We start from the raw sequence: 19260 nt of genomic DNA on the forward strand, positions 1-19260 counted from the left end.
ATGGGGTATGATGGGGTAAGATCCGTTTGGTTGGATGGGTGAGGCTGTGTTTATCCTCAGCATGCGCAACAACCATAAATCTAACAAAAAACCACAATGTTCAGAGAGTGAAGCCCACGCCCCGTTGTGTTATCTCCGCCTCCTCCTAGATCGTAAGCTCTTTTGAACAGGACCCTCCTCCGCCTTTCTTTCTGTCCAAATTGTTATGTGAAGCACTGCATGTCACGTCCATTGTACAGCGCTGCGGAATATGATGGTGCTATAACTCGATAAATAATCATCCTTTTTACTTTTCTGATTGTTTCCGGGATCTCAAAGACCTGAAAACACTTTATTTATCCAAAAAATAAATCCACCGTTATCAGAAGTTTACCAAAACACCTGATATTTCTATGTAAAATACCAGCATGTGGTGCACGATCCCGATGGGAGTACATTTCTACAACAGGAGCTGAGGACTCGGCCCGTGAGCTTACAATCTAGCCTTATGGCAGGAATGGTGGGCTCCTGAGGGGCCCGGCACGTGAGCTTACAATCTAAAAGGAATAAAATGGGTAAAGAAGGGGAACTAAATACAGAAGGCAAAGTTCCTTCTCGGACACCAACTTATTAACCATTTGTGTGCCAGCGGAAGGCATGCTGCCCTCTGTCTCCCTCTGCTATATATTTGATCATCGGATCGGCCCCCATCCGGCCCCCGCCTAGTTACCCGCTTCTCCTGCTGTAAAGACTCAAACCTTAATCAGTCGTTGGTCTCGTCTTAGATTCAGGAGCCGTATGTCTATCCCATGCATGTTTAATACCCTCGCTGTATTACCCTCTACCACTTCTGCTGGGAGGCTGTTCCTCTTATCTACCACCCTCTCAGTAGAGTAAAACTTCTTTCCATTCCATTTAAATATTCTTGTGTGTATCTATTTGTTTTCCCCTTTTTAAGGGTCTTTGCAATATCTGAGTGGTGTTTGCACTAAGCATGTAAAATGGGGTAAAATGGTTTGATTTTAATAATTCCCCAGAAAAATTATTAAACCAACCCATCCACCCAATTCCCAAAATTATCCTGAAATAACCAAATCATTTAGGATTCAGACTGTTTTATTTATTTCTCTTCTCTGTAATAATAAAAAAAATATAGATCTTATTTTCAACATAAATCAATGAAAATGTAGTGAAAAATAAGCAAATGAGTTATTTATGTGAAGATTACAATCAAATCTCCACATAAGTAACATTTTTTTTTACTCTCCACTAGAATTTATCGTTTAAACAATTTTATCTTTGTAACAATGACAAAAAAACATCAGTTTTACAGAAAAGGTTCTGTTTTTAGGATATTCTCACCAAACTATATTAAAGCATTTGATAGAACAATTTGCGGTCATTTGTTACAATTTAGGAAATAGTCCCAAAAGATATAGAATTAATTACCATTTTATATCTAGAGCTCCAGTAAAAAGTCAATTCTATTGTTTTCCTTGATAAAAAGCAGATAAATTTATGGAGGGGGCCTGGGGTAATAATTATTACCTAAAACTAGTAAAAATTTATTTCAATTCCCAGAGGCAAAAAACCCCTAAGATTTTATTGCAAACATCTGTACAGTCTTAAGGAAAACAAGACGGTGTATATATATATATACCCTGTATATACCCTGTAAGTGAAATATATACTCACACCTATATGTGTATATATATTATTTTTATTATTATTAAATAATTATTATTTTTTGTTTTTAATATTTTTTTTTTTTATTTTTCTTAATTTTTTTTTCTCTCTATTGTGGAAGAAAATACAAAAAAACTTGGCTAAATTAGGAGTATTTTTTAGTTTTGCTAATAAATATAAAATAAATATAAATATTAAAAAATACATAAAGTATTTTAAAAATGTAAAAAAATGAAAATAAAAATTGTGCCTCCAATATGAATTTGGACATTTTTTGAAGGATTTTGACATTTTTTCTTACAGACAGATAAACTTCATCCAGAACAGCTACACAAACAGCCAGCCATGTGAGAGGGGGGCTTTCTAAATAAATATTTGGGAAGGAAAAATCATTTTTAATTTTTAAATAATAGATTTCCTTTACGTTTTTTTTTTTGCTGTGGGGGAGGGTATATTGCGGAATATTGTAAAGTAAGATTTTTGGGTTGTTTTTTTGTAGAATGAATAAAAAAAATAAGTGATGTTTAAAATCCTGTCTACAATGGAGTTTAAATCCCCCGCAGATTAACACGTGTGAGTTTCTTTTACCCCTGGATTTGTCTAAACAAAGCTAGAACTGGATAGAATTTGTAGCATTTTCTGCTACAAAAAAATGACATTTTATGAGATCAAAATAAAATGTTACAAGACAAGGAAATTAAGTAAACATATAAAACACACGTTTGTTTCACACGGGAAATATTTGCATTTTTTTTTACCAATTTTTACGGTTATATATTTGGATTTCTACATTAAAATAATAATAATAATTTGGAAAAGTATACTTTTTTTAAATTTGGAGTCATATCTACAATTCCAGAAAAGTGCAACATTTTAACAATTGTCTATTTTTTCGGTGGATTTCTTCAGATGTAATACTTTGCACTAGGATTATTTTGAATTTTTTTCCCCCAAATCTCTGCTGTTTTTTTTTCTTCTGATGGTTATTATATTGCAAGGGATGGTTTTACTAAAAAATAGATTTCTCAGCCCTAATAATTCGCTTTATTTGCGTTGATCGATCGCTCGGTATTGGAAGTGTTAATGATAAGATATTATTGCCTGATATCAGGGCAGATGTGGAAAAAAATACCCCTCTCTGTCTGGGGAGCAACATTCTGTGCTTTACCCCAAGACCCCATAAGTACCCCCCCTCGGGGTAATTAGTCCAGGACTGGGCTCTGAGGGCCTGGGGTGAGTTGATAAATGCCCCCTCCCCGCCATGAGAGAGACAGGAGCCCCCCAACCACACCTGCTTTCAGCAGAGACCCCCAGAGTACCCTGTTGCCCTGATACGACAGCTGCAGGGGCATTAACCCCAGCGGTACCCTGGACCTGCTTTAACGTGAAACTGTTCAGTTTTGGTGAAAATCTTTTACTTTTCTTGTCTTAATTCTGAGCTGAAGAGCCGGCAGTGAAGGGGTTAAACATAAATGAGAGCTGAATTCCCCGATTTCCCGGCGTGGAAAGTGTTTTACCCCCACTGTGGGGTTTGCGTGGGCTGACCGTGGGGTTTTGGGGTAGATAAACTGCAGTATATGAGTAGTTTGTATTAATGCCTCTGGTGGGGTATTTCTTGGCTGGTGGGGCCCTCTTAATACCCCCTGACATTGCCCCAGATGACCTGTGTTAATGCCCATGATATGGGGGGCGATTATCCAACTCGCTGCCCCTCACATTAGCGCATAGAGGGCAATGCGGCCGGGCTGGGGCCGGTAATGCCCCATTAGATAATGCCATACACCGCACTGCAGGGGGGTTTATCACCCCGACCCAAGGGCCGACTGGGGGGTATCTGGGGGTAACTGCGGTTTTTGGTTAAATGAACTCAAATTCTACATTTATTCCCATATTATATAATTCTATCCAACCATCATCACACGCACTGTCACGCGTGGATCCATTAACGTAAGAAATACAAAATAAACATAAAATACATTATTTAATCATAGTCATAGTAATAGTAATATAACATTAATAATAATAATAATAATAATAATAATAATGATAATAATAATAATAATAGTTAAACACACCTCACATATGATATATATATATATACAGTATATACTCCCACTACACGCAAAACAATATATAGAGAATATTTGCAGATTCGGGGATAATCAGCCTGGAGGGTATTTAAGGAGTAAAATTAAAATATTTTACATTTATAGCCCCCTTACAGCCTCTCGCCCCAGGAGATAGAGTGCAAGCTTCTGGGGTTATTGGCTGATCTGCAGCAGGTAGGTGGGCTCGGGGCATTATTCTATTCTAATTGCCCCTCAGAATTCAGATCAATGACCCGATTCCTGTATAATCCGGATTTATGGACTCGATCCGGGGAATTACTGAAAAAAAAACCCATTTATGGATTTATTTATTTTCAACACAAACCGGTATGAATTCCCCCTTTTTTGGTAAATACATATTTTTTTCAGCTCAGAGGTTTCGAAGCTTATAGGAAATTATTTTTTTTAAACTCTGAAAAATGTGTAGATTTAGTGATTAACCCTTGGCATCCCAGCATTAAAATTCTGAATGTCATTTTTTCCCGAAATTTATTTCTTATCAGTCAAAAAGACACAAAAAGGAGGGATAATTGTATTTTAAAAGAATATCTGATTTATCGGAATGCGTTCATTTATATAATGTATAGAATGTATATAAGATGAAGATACAGTTTGGGCGTTTTGGGGTTTTTCATTTATTTAAACAGGTAGAAATCCCCGAAATTCGGCAGATCGGTAGATTTCAGGATTTAAGAGAAATCATTATGATGAATGGGAGACTGGGGTTATAAATGTTAATTTAATAAATTCGGACACTTTGTGTCAGTTAATGAATCCAGGGGGTAATAATACTGGGGGGGGGGGGTATCTGGGTGCTGTGCGGGGTATATAATCGGGTAGGGGCAGTATATGGGCAGTATATGGGTAGGTAGATATTTACCCCGCTCGGCCATTCCCTTTCTGTGTACATACATGTGTGTGTATCTGTTTGTATATACATGTGTGTGTATCTGTGTGTAGTTACATGTGTGTGTATCTGTGCGTAGATACATGTATGTGTATCTGTGAGTAGATACATGTGTGTATCTGTGTGTAGATACATGTATGTGTATCTGTGTGTAGATACATGTGTGTGAGTCTGTGTGTGAATCTACCATATGGGATGAGAGATAAATAATAGTTAATCGAGAGTAGTTAGAAAAGGCATTGGATGGGCTTTTGGGAGTAGTTAGGGCATTGGAGGGGGTATTAGGGGTAGTTAGGGCATTAGATAGGTTATTGGGGTAGTTAGGGCATTAGATTGGTTATTAGGGGTAGTTAGCGCATTGGAGGGGGTATTAAGGGGTAGTTAGGGCAGTAGAGGGGGGCAGCTGGTGGCTGTTATTAGTGAAGCCTGGGTTGGAGTATTATGTGAGTTATTCGAGCAGCAGATGGTCCAGAGGGGTATTTAGAGGGGTAGTTAGAGGAGTAGGCCTGTGTTGATGCCCTGGGGCAGTAGAGCTGAGGCGTGCTCTGGGGCGGTCACCGGATAGTCGGGGCAGTCGGATGGTGCCCTGGGGCAGTAGGGCTGAGAGTGATAGGGGTAAACAGGGTGTGTATGGAGCAAATGAAGAATCGGGGGACTTGTAAGTGATTAGAAGCGACCTTTAAAGCCCCAGGGCCAGGGTAATAATGCTGAGAACCTGCCCCGCCGGGGACCCCTAGCACCCAGAAGCCCCGGCACAGGGCAGTCCCTGCAGGCTCTCAGCGTGGAGGGACTTGGTTCCTTTCTGCTTCTCTGAGCTCCCCGGATCACTAAGGGTTAACGATGTGGCCAAGTGCAGGAGCGTTGGATCTGCCCCCTCTGCCGCCTCCTGCTCTCCCCCTATTGGGCTGGGGGGTAAGAGGCTCGGTCTGCCTGCCCCTGTCCTGCTCAGCCTCCCAGCCGTCTGCATCAATCAAAGCCAGCAGGGCAAGAGCCGGGGGTCCCACAAACTGCCTCCCTGCCCCGCGATCCCCCATGTAGGGAGGACTCGTCTTGCTTCGGGGCTCCTGCGCTTTGAGAGGGGGAAGCAGGGGCAGTTGTGGGGGGCAGATCATGAGTGACAGGAGGAGATCGGCAGCGACCCTCAGCTCCCGGGCTCACGCCTTCTCCGTGGAGGCTTTAATCGGGACAAACAAGAAGAGGAAGCTGCGGGACTGGGGCAACAAGGGGCTGGATCTGTCCATGGAGAGCCTGAGCCCCCCCGGGGACCTCGGGGAAGGAGAGGACCTCAACCCCGGTGAGTGCAGGGAATCTGCCCCAGGGCCGGGGCAAACGGCGGGGCCCTCGGGACTCCGTGGCAGTCCGTGTGTGTGACACGGGACGGGGCCGGGACATGCTAGCCACGGGCAGGTGGCATTTGGTGGTAGTTATTGCCCCACTCCCACGCTGCGTGGATCTGTTATAATGGAGCTGGGTACACTGTGCCAGGAACTGCCCCGCACGTCAGGGGCAATTATTCTGTGTTTGGGGTTTCTATATAAATACCCCTTCTTTATGTCCCAACCCCAGACCTGTAATCGCTGTGATAGATACCCACCAGAGAGGGGTACCTAGGAATCCCAGCAAGGCTGCCAATGCCCCTCAGGCAGGGCATGAACACGAGTGGGTGAGTGACATGCCCACGGCACACGCGCGTGACCCGTGTCTGATTTATTGTTTGCGCCGCTGTATGTATATAGCGCTGTATATATTTCTGTATATGCCCTGTCTGTATACTGCCCAGCTGGGCACCCGGGGCACTCGGTTTCTTTACATTCCTATGAACGGTAAGCGCTGTTATTATCATTAATAGTAGTAATAGCAGTATTAGCAGTATTTGTAGTATTAGTAGTTTTTGTAGTATTAGGAGTATTAGGAGTATTTGTAGTATTAGTAGTATTTGTAGTATTAGTAGTTTTTGTAGTATTAGCAGTATTAGTAGTATTAGCAGTATTAGGAGTATTTGTAGTATTAGTAGTATTTGTAGTATTAGTAGTTTTTGTAGTATTAGGAGTATTAGGAGTATTTGTAGTATTAGTAGTATTTGTAGTATTAGTAGTTTTTGTAGTATTAGGAGTATTAGGAGTATTTGTAGTATTAGTAGTATTTGTAGTATTAGTAGTTTTTGTAGTATTGGTAGTTTTTGTAGTAAAATTGTTGGCGTTATTTTGTTATTATAATAATTCTGATTATTAATATTAGTATTATTATTGGTCGTGGTGTTGAAATTATTTTTATTTTGATTATTATTATTATTGCATTTTCTCTCGGCCCGAATCCTTTCGTTTTCGGTCTTGATTCGGGAATCAGCAAAATTATCTGCAAAATACGGCCAATACACTCGTGACAGTGGGCAGGATGGCTTGGTTATGTACTTGGATATATACACGCGTGACCGTGGGGAGGATGGCTCGGTTATTTATTTAGATATATACACGCGTGACCGTGGGCAGGGTGCAGCGTGTTTATTGGGTTTAGCGATTCTTAATGTACAAGGAGCCCGTTATTTCAAAGACTCGGCGGAGGGCGTTATACGGAATATTTACCGTCCGTATTTTATATCGGTTTCTATTAAATTCGCGTGAAAAATAAATCTGTGAAAATAATCCGGTGGGTGAGAGAAAAACCGAAAATTTATGGATTTACCGTACATTAAATGTATATGTGCAAATACACTGTTTCTATATTAATACACTATATATCTAAATACGGCTACATACTCTTTATTATTAAACGATTATGTATACAAATTACTATATATAATATATAAGATATATAAAAATATATGTAGTAATTTGTATATATAAATATATATAGTATATAGCAAAATAAATATATATGTCGTGTATTAATATAGAAATATTTTATAGCAGTTTACATAAATATATAGTGTATAAATATATTAATATTATATAGCGTAGTTATATAGTGTGTATAGTGTATTATATACATTGTATATATCAGTGTATACATTTATAGTGTATTAATTTAGCAATACTATATAGTAGTATATATATTGTGTATTATTATATAAATTGCATATAGCAGTAGATATATATGTATACTATATAGCAGTGCATATATATATATCGTGTATTAATATATTAATATCATATTAATATTATATATATATATAGTGTATTACAGTATTATATAAATACTATAGCAGTATATATATATATATAGTGTATTAATAAATTAAAAATATATAGCAATATATATATATATATATATATATAGTGTGTTATTCTATGAATAGTGTATAGTAGTATATATACTAGTGTGTGTGTGTATATATATATAGTATTCACATATATCAATAGTAAATATATTATATATTTTGGGACACAATGAAACCAAGCAGCTCTCTTACTCAAATATTTAATATTAAAATGTTTTAAAACCCCCATAAAATCCGTGTATCTGCCCCGGGTGGGGTATTCTGCAGTAACTGCCCTGAGGCGGGTAGATGTTAACCCTGTGTGCCGGTGTATTTGGGGGGAGAGGGGTTCTTTCGGGTTGTACAGAATTCTTTGCTTTCACATACAGAAAACACTCGTGGGCCCCATGCTGTGGGCTGCTCGAGGGACAATTCCAGGACAAGTAATATATCCACGGAACTAAATACGTGGCATGTTACACGCGTGGGTGCCGTGTGAGATTATTTGAGTTGATGTCAAATGTATGTTTCATGTGAAAAGTGGGGATAATTCCGCGTGGGAATCTCTGCAATGATAATCTATAGTGCGTGGGTCGGGAATGGCGAGGATAACCGTATCTGTGTTATGGGCCGAGTGGGCCGAGTGGGTGCTCCGTCCGTGTAATAACTGTGTCGGTTCTGATTGTTGGTTGTGTATGTTAGTAGTGATAATTGTGTATATTCTTTACACGCGTGTGTACTATGGGGGTAATTGTATATATATATATATATAGATAGATAGATAATGATGTATTATTATTATTATTATTATTATTATTATTATTATTTATACGGTTATATTATGATGATGATGATGTAATTAGATGTATAGATCGCGGTGTGAGTGACAGCTGTGTATTATGTGTTATCACTGTGTCTGTATTGCGTATTTGTGTATTATGTGTTATCACTGTGTCTGTATTGTGAATTTGTGTGTTATCACTGTGTCTGTGTTGTGTATTTGTGTGTTATGTGTTATCACTGTGTCTGTGTTGTGTATTTGTGTGTTATGTGTTATCACTGTGTTGTGTATTTGTGTGTTATGTGTTATCACTGTGTCTGTATTGTGTATTTGTGTGTTATCACTGTGTCTGTGTTGTGTATTTGTGTGTTATGTGTTATCACTGTGTCTGTATTGTGTATTTGTGTGTTATGTGTTATCACTGTGTCTGTATTTGTGTATTTGTGTGTTTGTGTATGATGAGTGACAGCTGAGTGTGTATGTTGGTTACTTTATAACTGTATCTATATTGTAACTATATAGTAATAAATGTATCATATAGGGACTGCATGCTGTCTGTATTCAGAGACTTCGTGTTATTAACGGATATGAAGAGAAATCAATCAACATCTAACTATATATATATATCTACACCTATATCTAACTATACACACACACACCTATATCTAACTATATACACACACCTATATCTAACTATATACACACACCTATATCTAACTATATACACACACCTATATCTAACTATACACACACACACACACCTATATCTAACTATATACACACCTATATCTAACTATATACACACACCTATATCTAACTATATACACACACCTATATCTAACTATACACACACACACACACCTATATCTAACTATATACACACACCTATATCTAACTATATACACACACCTATATCTAACTATATACACACACCTATATCTAACTATATACACACACACCTATATATAACTATATACACACACCTATATCTAACTATATACACACACCTATATCTAACTATACACACACACACACACCTATATCTAACTATATACACACACCTATATCTAACTATATACACACACCTATATCTAACTATATACACACACCTATATCTAACTATATACACACACACCTATATATAACTATATACACACACCTATATCTAACTATATACACACACCTATATCTAACTATATACACACACCTATATCTAACTATATACACACACCTATATCTAACTATATACACACACCTATATCTAACTATATACACACACACCTATATCTAACTATATACACACACCTATATATAACTATATACACACACCTATATCTAACTATATACACACACCTATATCTAACTATATATATCTACACCTATATCTAACTATATACACACACCTATATCTAACTATATACACACACCTATATCTAACTATACACACACACCTATATCTAACTATATACACACACCTATATCTAACTATATATATCTACACCTATATATAACTATACCCCTTCTGTATAGGGGTATCATGGGATATACAAATGGCATCTAATTCTTTATCATATGAGCTGTGACTGTATAGAAGCAGGGCTTTTAACTGCATACAGGGGCAGAATGATATGGAATGATGTATATGGGGATATTATGGGATGTTTGAGTAGGTCTGGGTATTATGGGATGTATATATTATTTCATAGTGCAGTTACAGATATAGTGTATGTATATATATATATATATATATATATATATATATACTGTATATGTAGGGACCCTGCTTGTTATATGTTGGTATGTAGCAGTCAGTACACGTCCCCAGTTCTGGCTCCCATTATTTCTCGGCTCCTTCGCTTCTTCCTGTCACAGAGAATTTAATGAGAAATACTGGTTTTTATACCAATTCTGCGCCTTTCATGTAATGCATTTTGAACGCATGACAGTTGTGCACACGTATGTATAGTAATGCTGGGAGTCTGTGTATATACACAATAACTGCAAGAACATACGTGTGCAATGTACTTGTGCTTTGAATACACGTGTTTATGGTATCACTATGCAGGGAGCGTGTGCATCAAATACAACCTATTCACCCGGCAGTGTATGTATGTACGGTATATGTATGTACGGTATATGTGTGTACGTTCTGGGTATGTAGGTGTGGTGTATATATGTACGGTGTATGTATGTACGTTCTGGGTATGTAGGTATGGTGTATATATGTACGGTGTATGTATGTATGTACAGTGTATGTATGTACGGTATATGTGTGTACGTTCTGGGTATGTAGGTGTGGTGTATATATGTACGGTGTATGTATGTACGTTCTGGGTATGTAGGTATGGTGTATATATGTATGTACGGTGTATGTATGTATGTTCGGGTTATGTATGTACGGCGGATGTATGTACGGTATATGTGTGTACATTCTGGGTATGTAGGTATGGTGTATATATGTATGTACGGTGTATGTATGTACACCGTACATGTATGTTCGGGTTATGTATGTACGGTATATGTATGTATGTTCTGGCTAGGTATGTACGGTGTATATATGTATGTTGTGTGTTTGTATTTCTGTACACTATATTCTGTACAGCGCTGCGGAGTATGATGGCGCTATATAAACCAATAATAATATTTATTTAGGGCTAATTTTATTTTAACCCTTTACAGTATGCACTATAAAGAAGGTATATAATATCCCAGCAGACATGGTTGGGGTTTGTAGTGATATAGAAAGAAAGTCCCTGCCCCAAGAGCTTACAGTCTATAAACATGCAGCAAAATAAGAGGCACCAAGAGCAGCAAAAAATCCAAATTCAAAACATATAACAGCACACGCATGAACCTGCACACACACACGCGTCCAGGAAGCACATGTATGTAGAGCAGAGCCGCGCTCCAAGTACACGCATGTCGGAGGCAGACGATTGGTTCCCTGCTGCGTGTTCTGTGTGCTGCAGAATCATACATGTATCGATCGCACATCTTCGCGTGTTAGCGAGGTTCTCACGGCCTGGTCAGCGGCTGACCCATCACCGGCGGAAAAACGCCTCCAAACAAATGGCGCCAGCAGATTCCGTGGCGTTGTTACAATAATTATTTCTGGCTCCAGGTGGAGGAGACGGCCCTGACCCTGGGACCTTACAATCTATTTTCCCAATATTTGCCTCCGCGCAGATTTTTGTTGCTGTTCGGAAGAAACAAGAGATTTTTTAAAAATGTATTGCAATATCTCTAGAGCGTCAGCTCACAAGCCAAGCCCTTGCTACCCAATGTATCTTCTCATCGCAGTCTCTCAGTTCTAGTTCTGTCAAAGCCTTTGACTGTAGGGACTGTAAGAAGCGCTGTGGGACTTGCTGCTGCTATATAAATAAATGATTAATAATAATAATAATAATAAAATAATAATAAAGAAAGCAACACCTTCTAGATTGTAAGCTCACAAGCCGAGCCCTCGTTACCCAATGCATCGGCTCATCTTACTCCGTCAATTGAAGTTCTGTCAGATCCTTTGAATGTAGGGACTGTAAGAAGTGCTGCGGGAATTGTTGGCATTATAGAAATAAAAAATAATAATCGTAATAATAACAGTGACAATAATAACAGCAATAAGCGTAATAATAATAATAGTGATAATAATACAAATAATAATAGTGATGATAATAATAACAGTACTAATAGTAATAATAATGGTGATAATTACAGTAATAATAATAGTAATAATAATAATGTTGATAATTATACTAGTAATAATAGCAATAATAACAGTAATAAGCGTAATAATAATAGTGATAATAATACAAATAATAATAGTAATAAAAATGGTGATGATGATAACAACAGTAATAATAGTAATAATTATGGTGATAATGTTGATAATTATAGTAATAATAATAGTGATAATAATAGTAATAATAATGATAATAATGTTGATAATTATAGTGATAATAATAGTAATAATAATGATAATAATGTTGATAATTATAGTGATAATAATAGTAATAATAATGATATATTGTATACATGCAGCAGGGTCCGCACTCGGCACGCTGGGGTTTTCCCGGTTTGGAAGATTTTTATTTTTAGCGGGAAGACAGAAGTAATTGTAACATTAACCCCGTCCGTATTCAACCGGCTGCCGGGTTACTCCCCTCCTCGAAAAGAGTTTTTGGAACGGTCCGATTACCGCGACCTGCCTGAAAATAATTCGCAATATCCCAATATCGCCATTTTATTCACCAAACGATAAAGAATGAAGATTCCTCCTTATTTATACAGAAAGGGATTTAACAGAACACAGGAGGGGAGAAACGTAACGAGACGAGGCCGGAAACCAACACCGGGGGGTCGGAGGCTGACGTGGGACTGAGAGGATGGTGGATAAGTGGAGCAGCCTCCCAGCAGAGGTGGTAGAGGGTAATACAGTGAGGGAACAGACATACGGCTCCTGAATCTTATTCTTGGAAGGCTATCGATTTTCACGCTATTTTTATTGAAAAATGTTATTCCAGCGCAGAAACGCACGCCGCGGGGTCGTCCCCAGAAAAGTTCCAAGGAGTCTTAAGATGTTTGTAATGCCGCCGAGCGACCAAAATAGACGCGGCGTCGAGACCTCAGATGGCCCTTCCTCAGAACCCAAGGAAACCTCAGAGGTCTCGCAGTCGTACGCGGCTCCTACGTCTCTCTCTCCGAGCGTCGCAGATAATGCGAAAATACAAAGAAATAAAGTGACCAAAAACAGCGCAAAATGTAGATTTTATTTTTTTTACTGTTTATTTATTGGAAAACATTTTTTTTTCTTTTGCAACTTTATTCATAACGCACAATGTGAACAGGATGAGGCATTAATGAAGCGCTGCCTAAATTGTTGGCGCTATAGAAATAAAAGATAATCATAATAATAATAATAATATTAATAATAATGAATTCATCGGCACTTCCTGCAATTAAATGAAATAAAAAAAAAGTTTATTACAAAAAATGAAAGGAATATTCCGGGGCCGCGACTCGCCGCTTGTGACGCACGTTATTCGTTGGCATAAAATGTTGTATACATTTTTTATTAAATTATCAGTTATTAATAGCAATATTTTGATATCACAAATATTAAATGAGGTGGTAGAAGGGGATTTAAACATGCATGGAGTAGACATATGGCTCCTAGATATAGAGAGGTTGGCGGATTAGTGGAACAGCCTCCCAGCAGAGGTGGTAGAGGGTAATACAGTGAGGGGATTAAACATGCATGGGATAGACATCCGGCTCCTGAATCTAAGACGAAACCGACGACTGATTAAGGTTTGAGTCGTTACAGCAGGAGAAACGGGCGACTAGACGGGGGCCGGATGGGGCCGATCTGCCGGCGGGTTCTGGGTTTAAATAACCCAAGAATTCTCTGCTTTCAATAAACCCCAACCCCCCCCAAAAAAATGTTTTACTCTGAAGAAAAAACTGCTTAAAAATACAACTTTTCTCACTTAAACAATCAGTAAAACTTTTAACCTGTTATTGGATCATTTTGGGTTCTTTTCCTCTTTATTTTATCTATAAATACATATTTATTATGCATTGTGGACGCCGCCGTAGTTGAGTTCTCCATTGGCTGAGAGTGTTCGGTGGAGTCATCCTCAGCCGCCCTGCCCCCGCTCTGTGCGGTCTCCACCCCAGAAAATTAAAAAATGAATTAACTTAAAAATGAAAAAATATAGAAACGCAGAAAAATTGATATTTTATATTCTCACAATGCGAATAATAGAGGCTCCCAGAGACATTATTATTATTATTACTATTATTATTACTATTATTATTACTTTTATTAATGATCTATAATTATTATTATTACTATTATTATTACTTTTATTAATGGTCTATAATTATTATTATTACTATTATTATTACTTTTATTAATGGTCTATAATTATTATTATTACTATTATTATTACTTTTATTAATGGTCTATAATTATTATTTCTTTTTTTATTATTTATAATAATTCTTATAATTCTTCTGATATAAAACATCGGAAATATTTTTTTGCATTTTCAAGCTATTTTTATATTAGAATGTATTCCAGCTCAGAAATGTACGTCGCAGGATTGTTGGCAAAGAAGTCTTGAGATGTTTGTGAGGCGGCTTAGAGACCTCAGAGGTCCTCCCTTCAGATGCAGAGGTCTCGGACTCGTATTCCAGAGCAGAGATCATTATCGCTATTCCGGGGGTCGATCGGATGAACCTGAGTTGTTTCCGACGCGTTTCCCCGTGATATTCCCATCTGGAATATTTCTGGGCCCCCGGGGGCCATGGCCTGCGATGGGTTAATGGGAGAACCCGGAACACGCACCCCGTCCGCACTCTTCCCTGATAACCGCTCTCCATCCCCGCTCCACATGAACTCCCCGCTCTGATGTCTGCCGGGAGCCGGCAGCGCTTTCTGGAAATATAGAAATGCGTTTCAACCCCCCCCCAATTCCGGGCCGTTCAGCGCCTGCCCCCCCCTTCTGCTGGCCATTGGGATATGACGTCATATCCTGCGCTCCACTTTTTGGGGGGGGTGCCCATTGTGCGATGGGGCTGCGGGGAGCCGGATCGCCCCCAACATTTTCTCCTATATTTTTAAATGCATTAAGAAGATAAATCCCTATAAATATTAACCATTTCATCTACCTTTATGTACCCGCCATCCCTACCTAATCGTGAAGCCCCCCGGAGATCAGAACGTGGCACATAATCCCGTAACTATGGATACCGTCAGCCGCAAAAGGCGTCTTTATTTGCAGTGATACTCCGGCCCTTAGGGTCCAAAGTCTGGAATCCCGATTGCAGCGAACCCCGGATTTACTGCGGGGGAGTAATGGGGGCTAACGGACCCCCGCAGAGCGTTACGTGAGATTCCCCTGTGAGAGTCCTGTGATTCGTGCAGCCGGCTCGGCAGCAGATAAATAACGCACCTGTTCGCTGCTCCGCCGACCCGCCGCTGGCGTCTTTCCAGTTCACCAAACTGGGCAGAGAGAGGAGACCAATCCAGCTGGACACGGAGCGGACGGCGGCCGCTGGTCTTCAAGCTCATGCTAAGAGATGTCCTTAAAGTCGGATAAGCTTTATTGAGAGGGCAGCTTTACTTTATTTTACTTGGAGGGTGGTAGATAAGTGGAACAGCTTCCCTGCAGATGTGGTAGAGGGTAATACAGTGAGGGGATTAAACATGCATGGGATAGGCATATGGCTCCTGAATCTAGATAAGTGTAACAGTCTACCAGCAGAGGTGGTAGAGGGTAATACAGTGAGGGTATTAAACATGCATGGGATAGACATCCGGCTCCTGAATCTAAGACGAGACCAACGACTGATTAAGGTTTGAGTCTTTACAGCAGGAGAAACGGGCGACTAGACGGGGGCTGAATGGGGCCGATGTGCGGCTGGGTGATGCTCTCGCTGTCAGGCGCCCGTCTGCCACCTTTTCACCGGTTACATGAAATACAAACACACAGGGAACATGCGCTGATTCACACGCTATGATTAATGCCCTCGCAGGGCCGCGGGGGTCCGTAGTACATTCCTGTACGTGTCCTCTTGCCCCCAGCCCCCCCCCCACACTACTCACCCCACGTGCATTTACAGGGCAATTAACAGGATATTTTAGCTTCTCCTTAAACACAACTCAGGGAAACGGGGCGGAAAAATATATAATACGGGATCAACGAGAACCTCAGAAAACCCTCCTTCTGACATTCGTTGTTTTGGCTGTGAGTCCTAGAGGTTTGTTTTGGCTGCCGGTCCTGGCGATAGATTTTGGCTACGGACCCTGGTGATGGAGTTTGGCTGCCGGTCCCAGTGGTGGGTTTTGGCTGCTGGTCCTAGGGGTGGGTTTTGGCTGCGAATCCTAGAGGTGGGTTTTGGTTACTGGTCCTAGAGGTTTGTTTTGGCTGCCGGTCCCGGCGATAGATTTTGGCTGCTGGTCCTAGGGGTGGGTTTTGGCTGCCGGTCCTAGAGGTTCGTTTGGCCGGAGCCCTAGCGGTGGGTCGTCCTGGTGTTTTGGACACGGCTTTCTCCCACATTTTGGCGCTGATCCGTGTGACACGCGTGTTCTGTCGTATGTGGAGTCCGTTTTTTTTTCCAGTTTTTACTCAAATAAAATAAAAAACATATTTTTGGGATATCGTTAGAAGGCAGCCCGAGAAAGGGTTAATGTGCCTTTTGGTGGATGAGTGTTAGCTCACAGGGTCGGCCTTTTGGCTCGTAATGGGTGGGTGATGGACTCCCTCATGGAGGTATGAAGCCCCCCGCCCCGGGGTAATTACCTCCGTTATATTCTGTGCAGTCTGTACTGCATCCGCCGCTCACAGACCCCCCAATCTCCCCCTCTGACAGGTTAATGGGACTGAGATTCTGCCCCGGTGGTGGCAGCGGAGGGTGACGGGGCAGGTAGAGGGGAGAAGGCCGTGTGGTACAATGAACCCTGTGGCCCCCAGTATAACAGCACTTTACTGCCTTGTGACTGTGTACCTAGGAGTTTACAATCTAATGCCAAAAATGGCAGTTTAACCTCTATCTGCCCAGTCAGGTAAAATCTTTAACTCTTTAACGCCATACAGGTGACATAAAAAAAAGTCTGGAGTGACATCACTGAACCCCAACTTTCTGATTGGATGTCTGTATCAGCCAATGGAGTTCGGGGGGGGGGGGGGTACTCTGCCGCTCTCTGTTGTGGTGGCTTCAGCTGAGAGGGGGATTCAGAATCTGCCTCCACACTGGGGTTTTTACCCGCCACGGGGTATCTAGCGCTGTTCAGTTCCCGTTTGCCCCTCTGATCCTCTCGCCAGCGTCTGAATGTAATTTATATCTCCACAGGATCCCAAAATTCCCCAGCAAGAAACCCCCCACCGACCCCGGCAGCTGTTAGGCGAGGGCGGGGGGGAAAATGGCTGCCTCTCCTTCCGGACTATTTTGGGAGATGGTGGCTTTAACTCTTTATTTCTCAGATTATGTTTTACGGAGTTAATTGTTATGGGAAAGAAAAATTACCACAGGAGGCCGCAATATAAATGATTATTTCATATTCCACAGCGCTGTACAATGGGGGTCGCTGGGCTTATCAGTTACATTTAGGAGCCGCCTTTATTAAGAAAGATCTTTCCTCAACAGGGGAATAAAAGGGTTAAACTGAATAAATCTGATTATTACGACACTTTACTTCACAATCAAAAAATATTCCTTATTGTGCCGTACGTGGGAGCCGCCATCTTGCTGCCCCGTCACGGGGTATAAATCGCCCCGTCGCCCTGAGGTATCTGTGATAATAGCGTTGCGGCTGGAAACAATCTCTAGCGCTAGAGGCTCATTCGCCATCCGCTAAAACAACGTGGGGAGAGAACAGGAAGCGGCTTCCAACTTCCTGCTCGGGCTGACAGAGGGAAAGAACAGGAAGCGGCTTCCAACTTCCTGCTCGGGCTGACGGGAGGATTCTGATACACTCTGCACTGAAGGATCATGGGAAACAGAGGAAAATTTGCATACCCCCCCCGGGCTGTGCTATTGATTGATGCCAGAGCTGGGATTTTTTCTATTCTTTCTGTACCGAGACCCTCAGCGTTCGACTCTCCCTGAGCTGGGGTCTCCGCACTATAATATGGCATAAGCTGCACATGAGGTTGTTAGACAGACATCACTATGCAGCCAATTGGAGATCCGGTCTCCGCCCAACTTACCTCCCATTGGCTACGCGGTGTTCTGATTTGGCGCGCAGACCCGCCGTCATCCAGGTTTATTATTTTTATGAATGTAACCAGAATTTCCTCTAAAAAGCAGAGATCTCAGCCCCCCATAAACCTTAATCAGTCGTTGGTCTCGTCTTAGATTCAGGAGCCGTATGTCTATCCCATGCATGTTTAATACCCTCGCTGTATTACCCTCTACCACCTCTGCTGGGAGGCTGTTCTACTTATCTACCACATTCTCAGTACAGTAAGGACAACACACAAAGCATGACATTTCAGATGAATTATATTATATATATTATATATGATTATATTATATGTCGGCTTTAATACAAGGAGAACAGAGAAATGTAGCCGTCGCCCGTTAATCGGTTTTACTATCGCGCTGCGTTTGGTTGGTGGCCGCGGAGGTAGCTTCCTATTCTCTGGCTGAGGACCGGTAAGGTTCGGCAGTCACATGACCCCGTGCCAGATGCGTGCGCGGCCTGACGGTTTAAAGTCTTTTTTTTTTTTTTTTTACAAAATGGAAAATGAATCTGCAAACGATTATTTCCTAAATTCTCAGCGCCGCAAAAAACATTTCCCAATAACCCAAAAATTCACTTCAAATAATCCTAAAGAAATGCGATTCTTTGAAAACATGTGGCCTGGACTGACCCTCCACCAATCACACGGAGACGTCGCACTTTCTTAATGGAAGATTCCTGAAAGCGTCTGTGTGACCTTACACGGGGGAACCCCAGCCCTGTATATACTAATAAACCCTCCCCCCACTATACAGTAATACCCCCAGCCCTGTATACAGTAATAACCCCCCAGCCCTGTATACAGTAATAACCCCCCAGTGCTGTATATAGTAATATAACCCCCAGCGCTGTATA

At 40.6% G+C, this 19260-nt stretch overlaps 1 protein-coding gene across 2 annotated transcripts in view; it reads left to right on the top strand.

Annotated features, from left to right (window-relative positions):
• The first annotated feature begins 5790 nt into the window (after window positions 1-5790).
• TBX15 (T-box transcription factor 15) overlaps window positions 5791-19260 on the top strand; it is a 37131-nt gene continuing 23661 nt past the window's right edge. For both annotated transcript variants that reach the window (XM_089500114.1, XM_089500115.1), the window contains exon 1: window positions 5791-5974. In XM_089500114.1, the coding sequence (XP_089356240.1) occupies window positions 5791-5974 (184 nt within the window). The remainder of the gene's footprint in view (window positions 5975-19260) is intronic.

Source organism: Sceloporus occidentalis, unplaced genomic scaffold (assembly GCF_023333645.1).
Source record: "Sceloporus occidentalis isolate IW3139 unplaced genomic scaffold, rSceOcc1.0.p SCAF_148, whole genome shotgun sequence".
Taxonomy (NCBI): domain Eukaryota; kingdom Metazoa; phylum Chordata; class Lepidosauria; order Squamata; family Phrynosomatidae; genus Sceloporus; species Sceloporus occidentalis.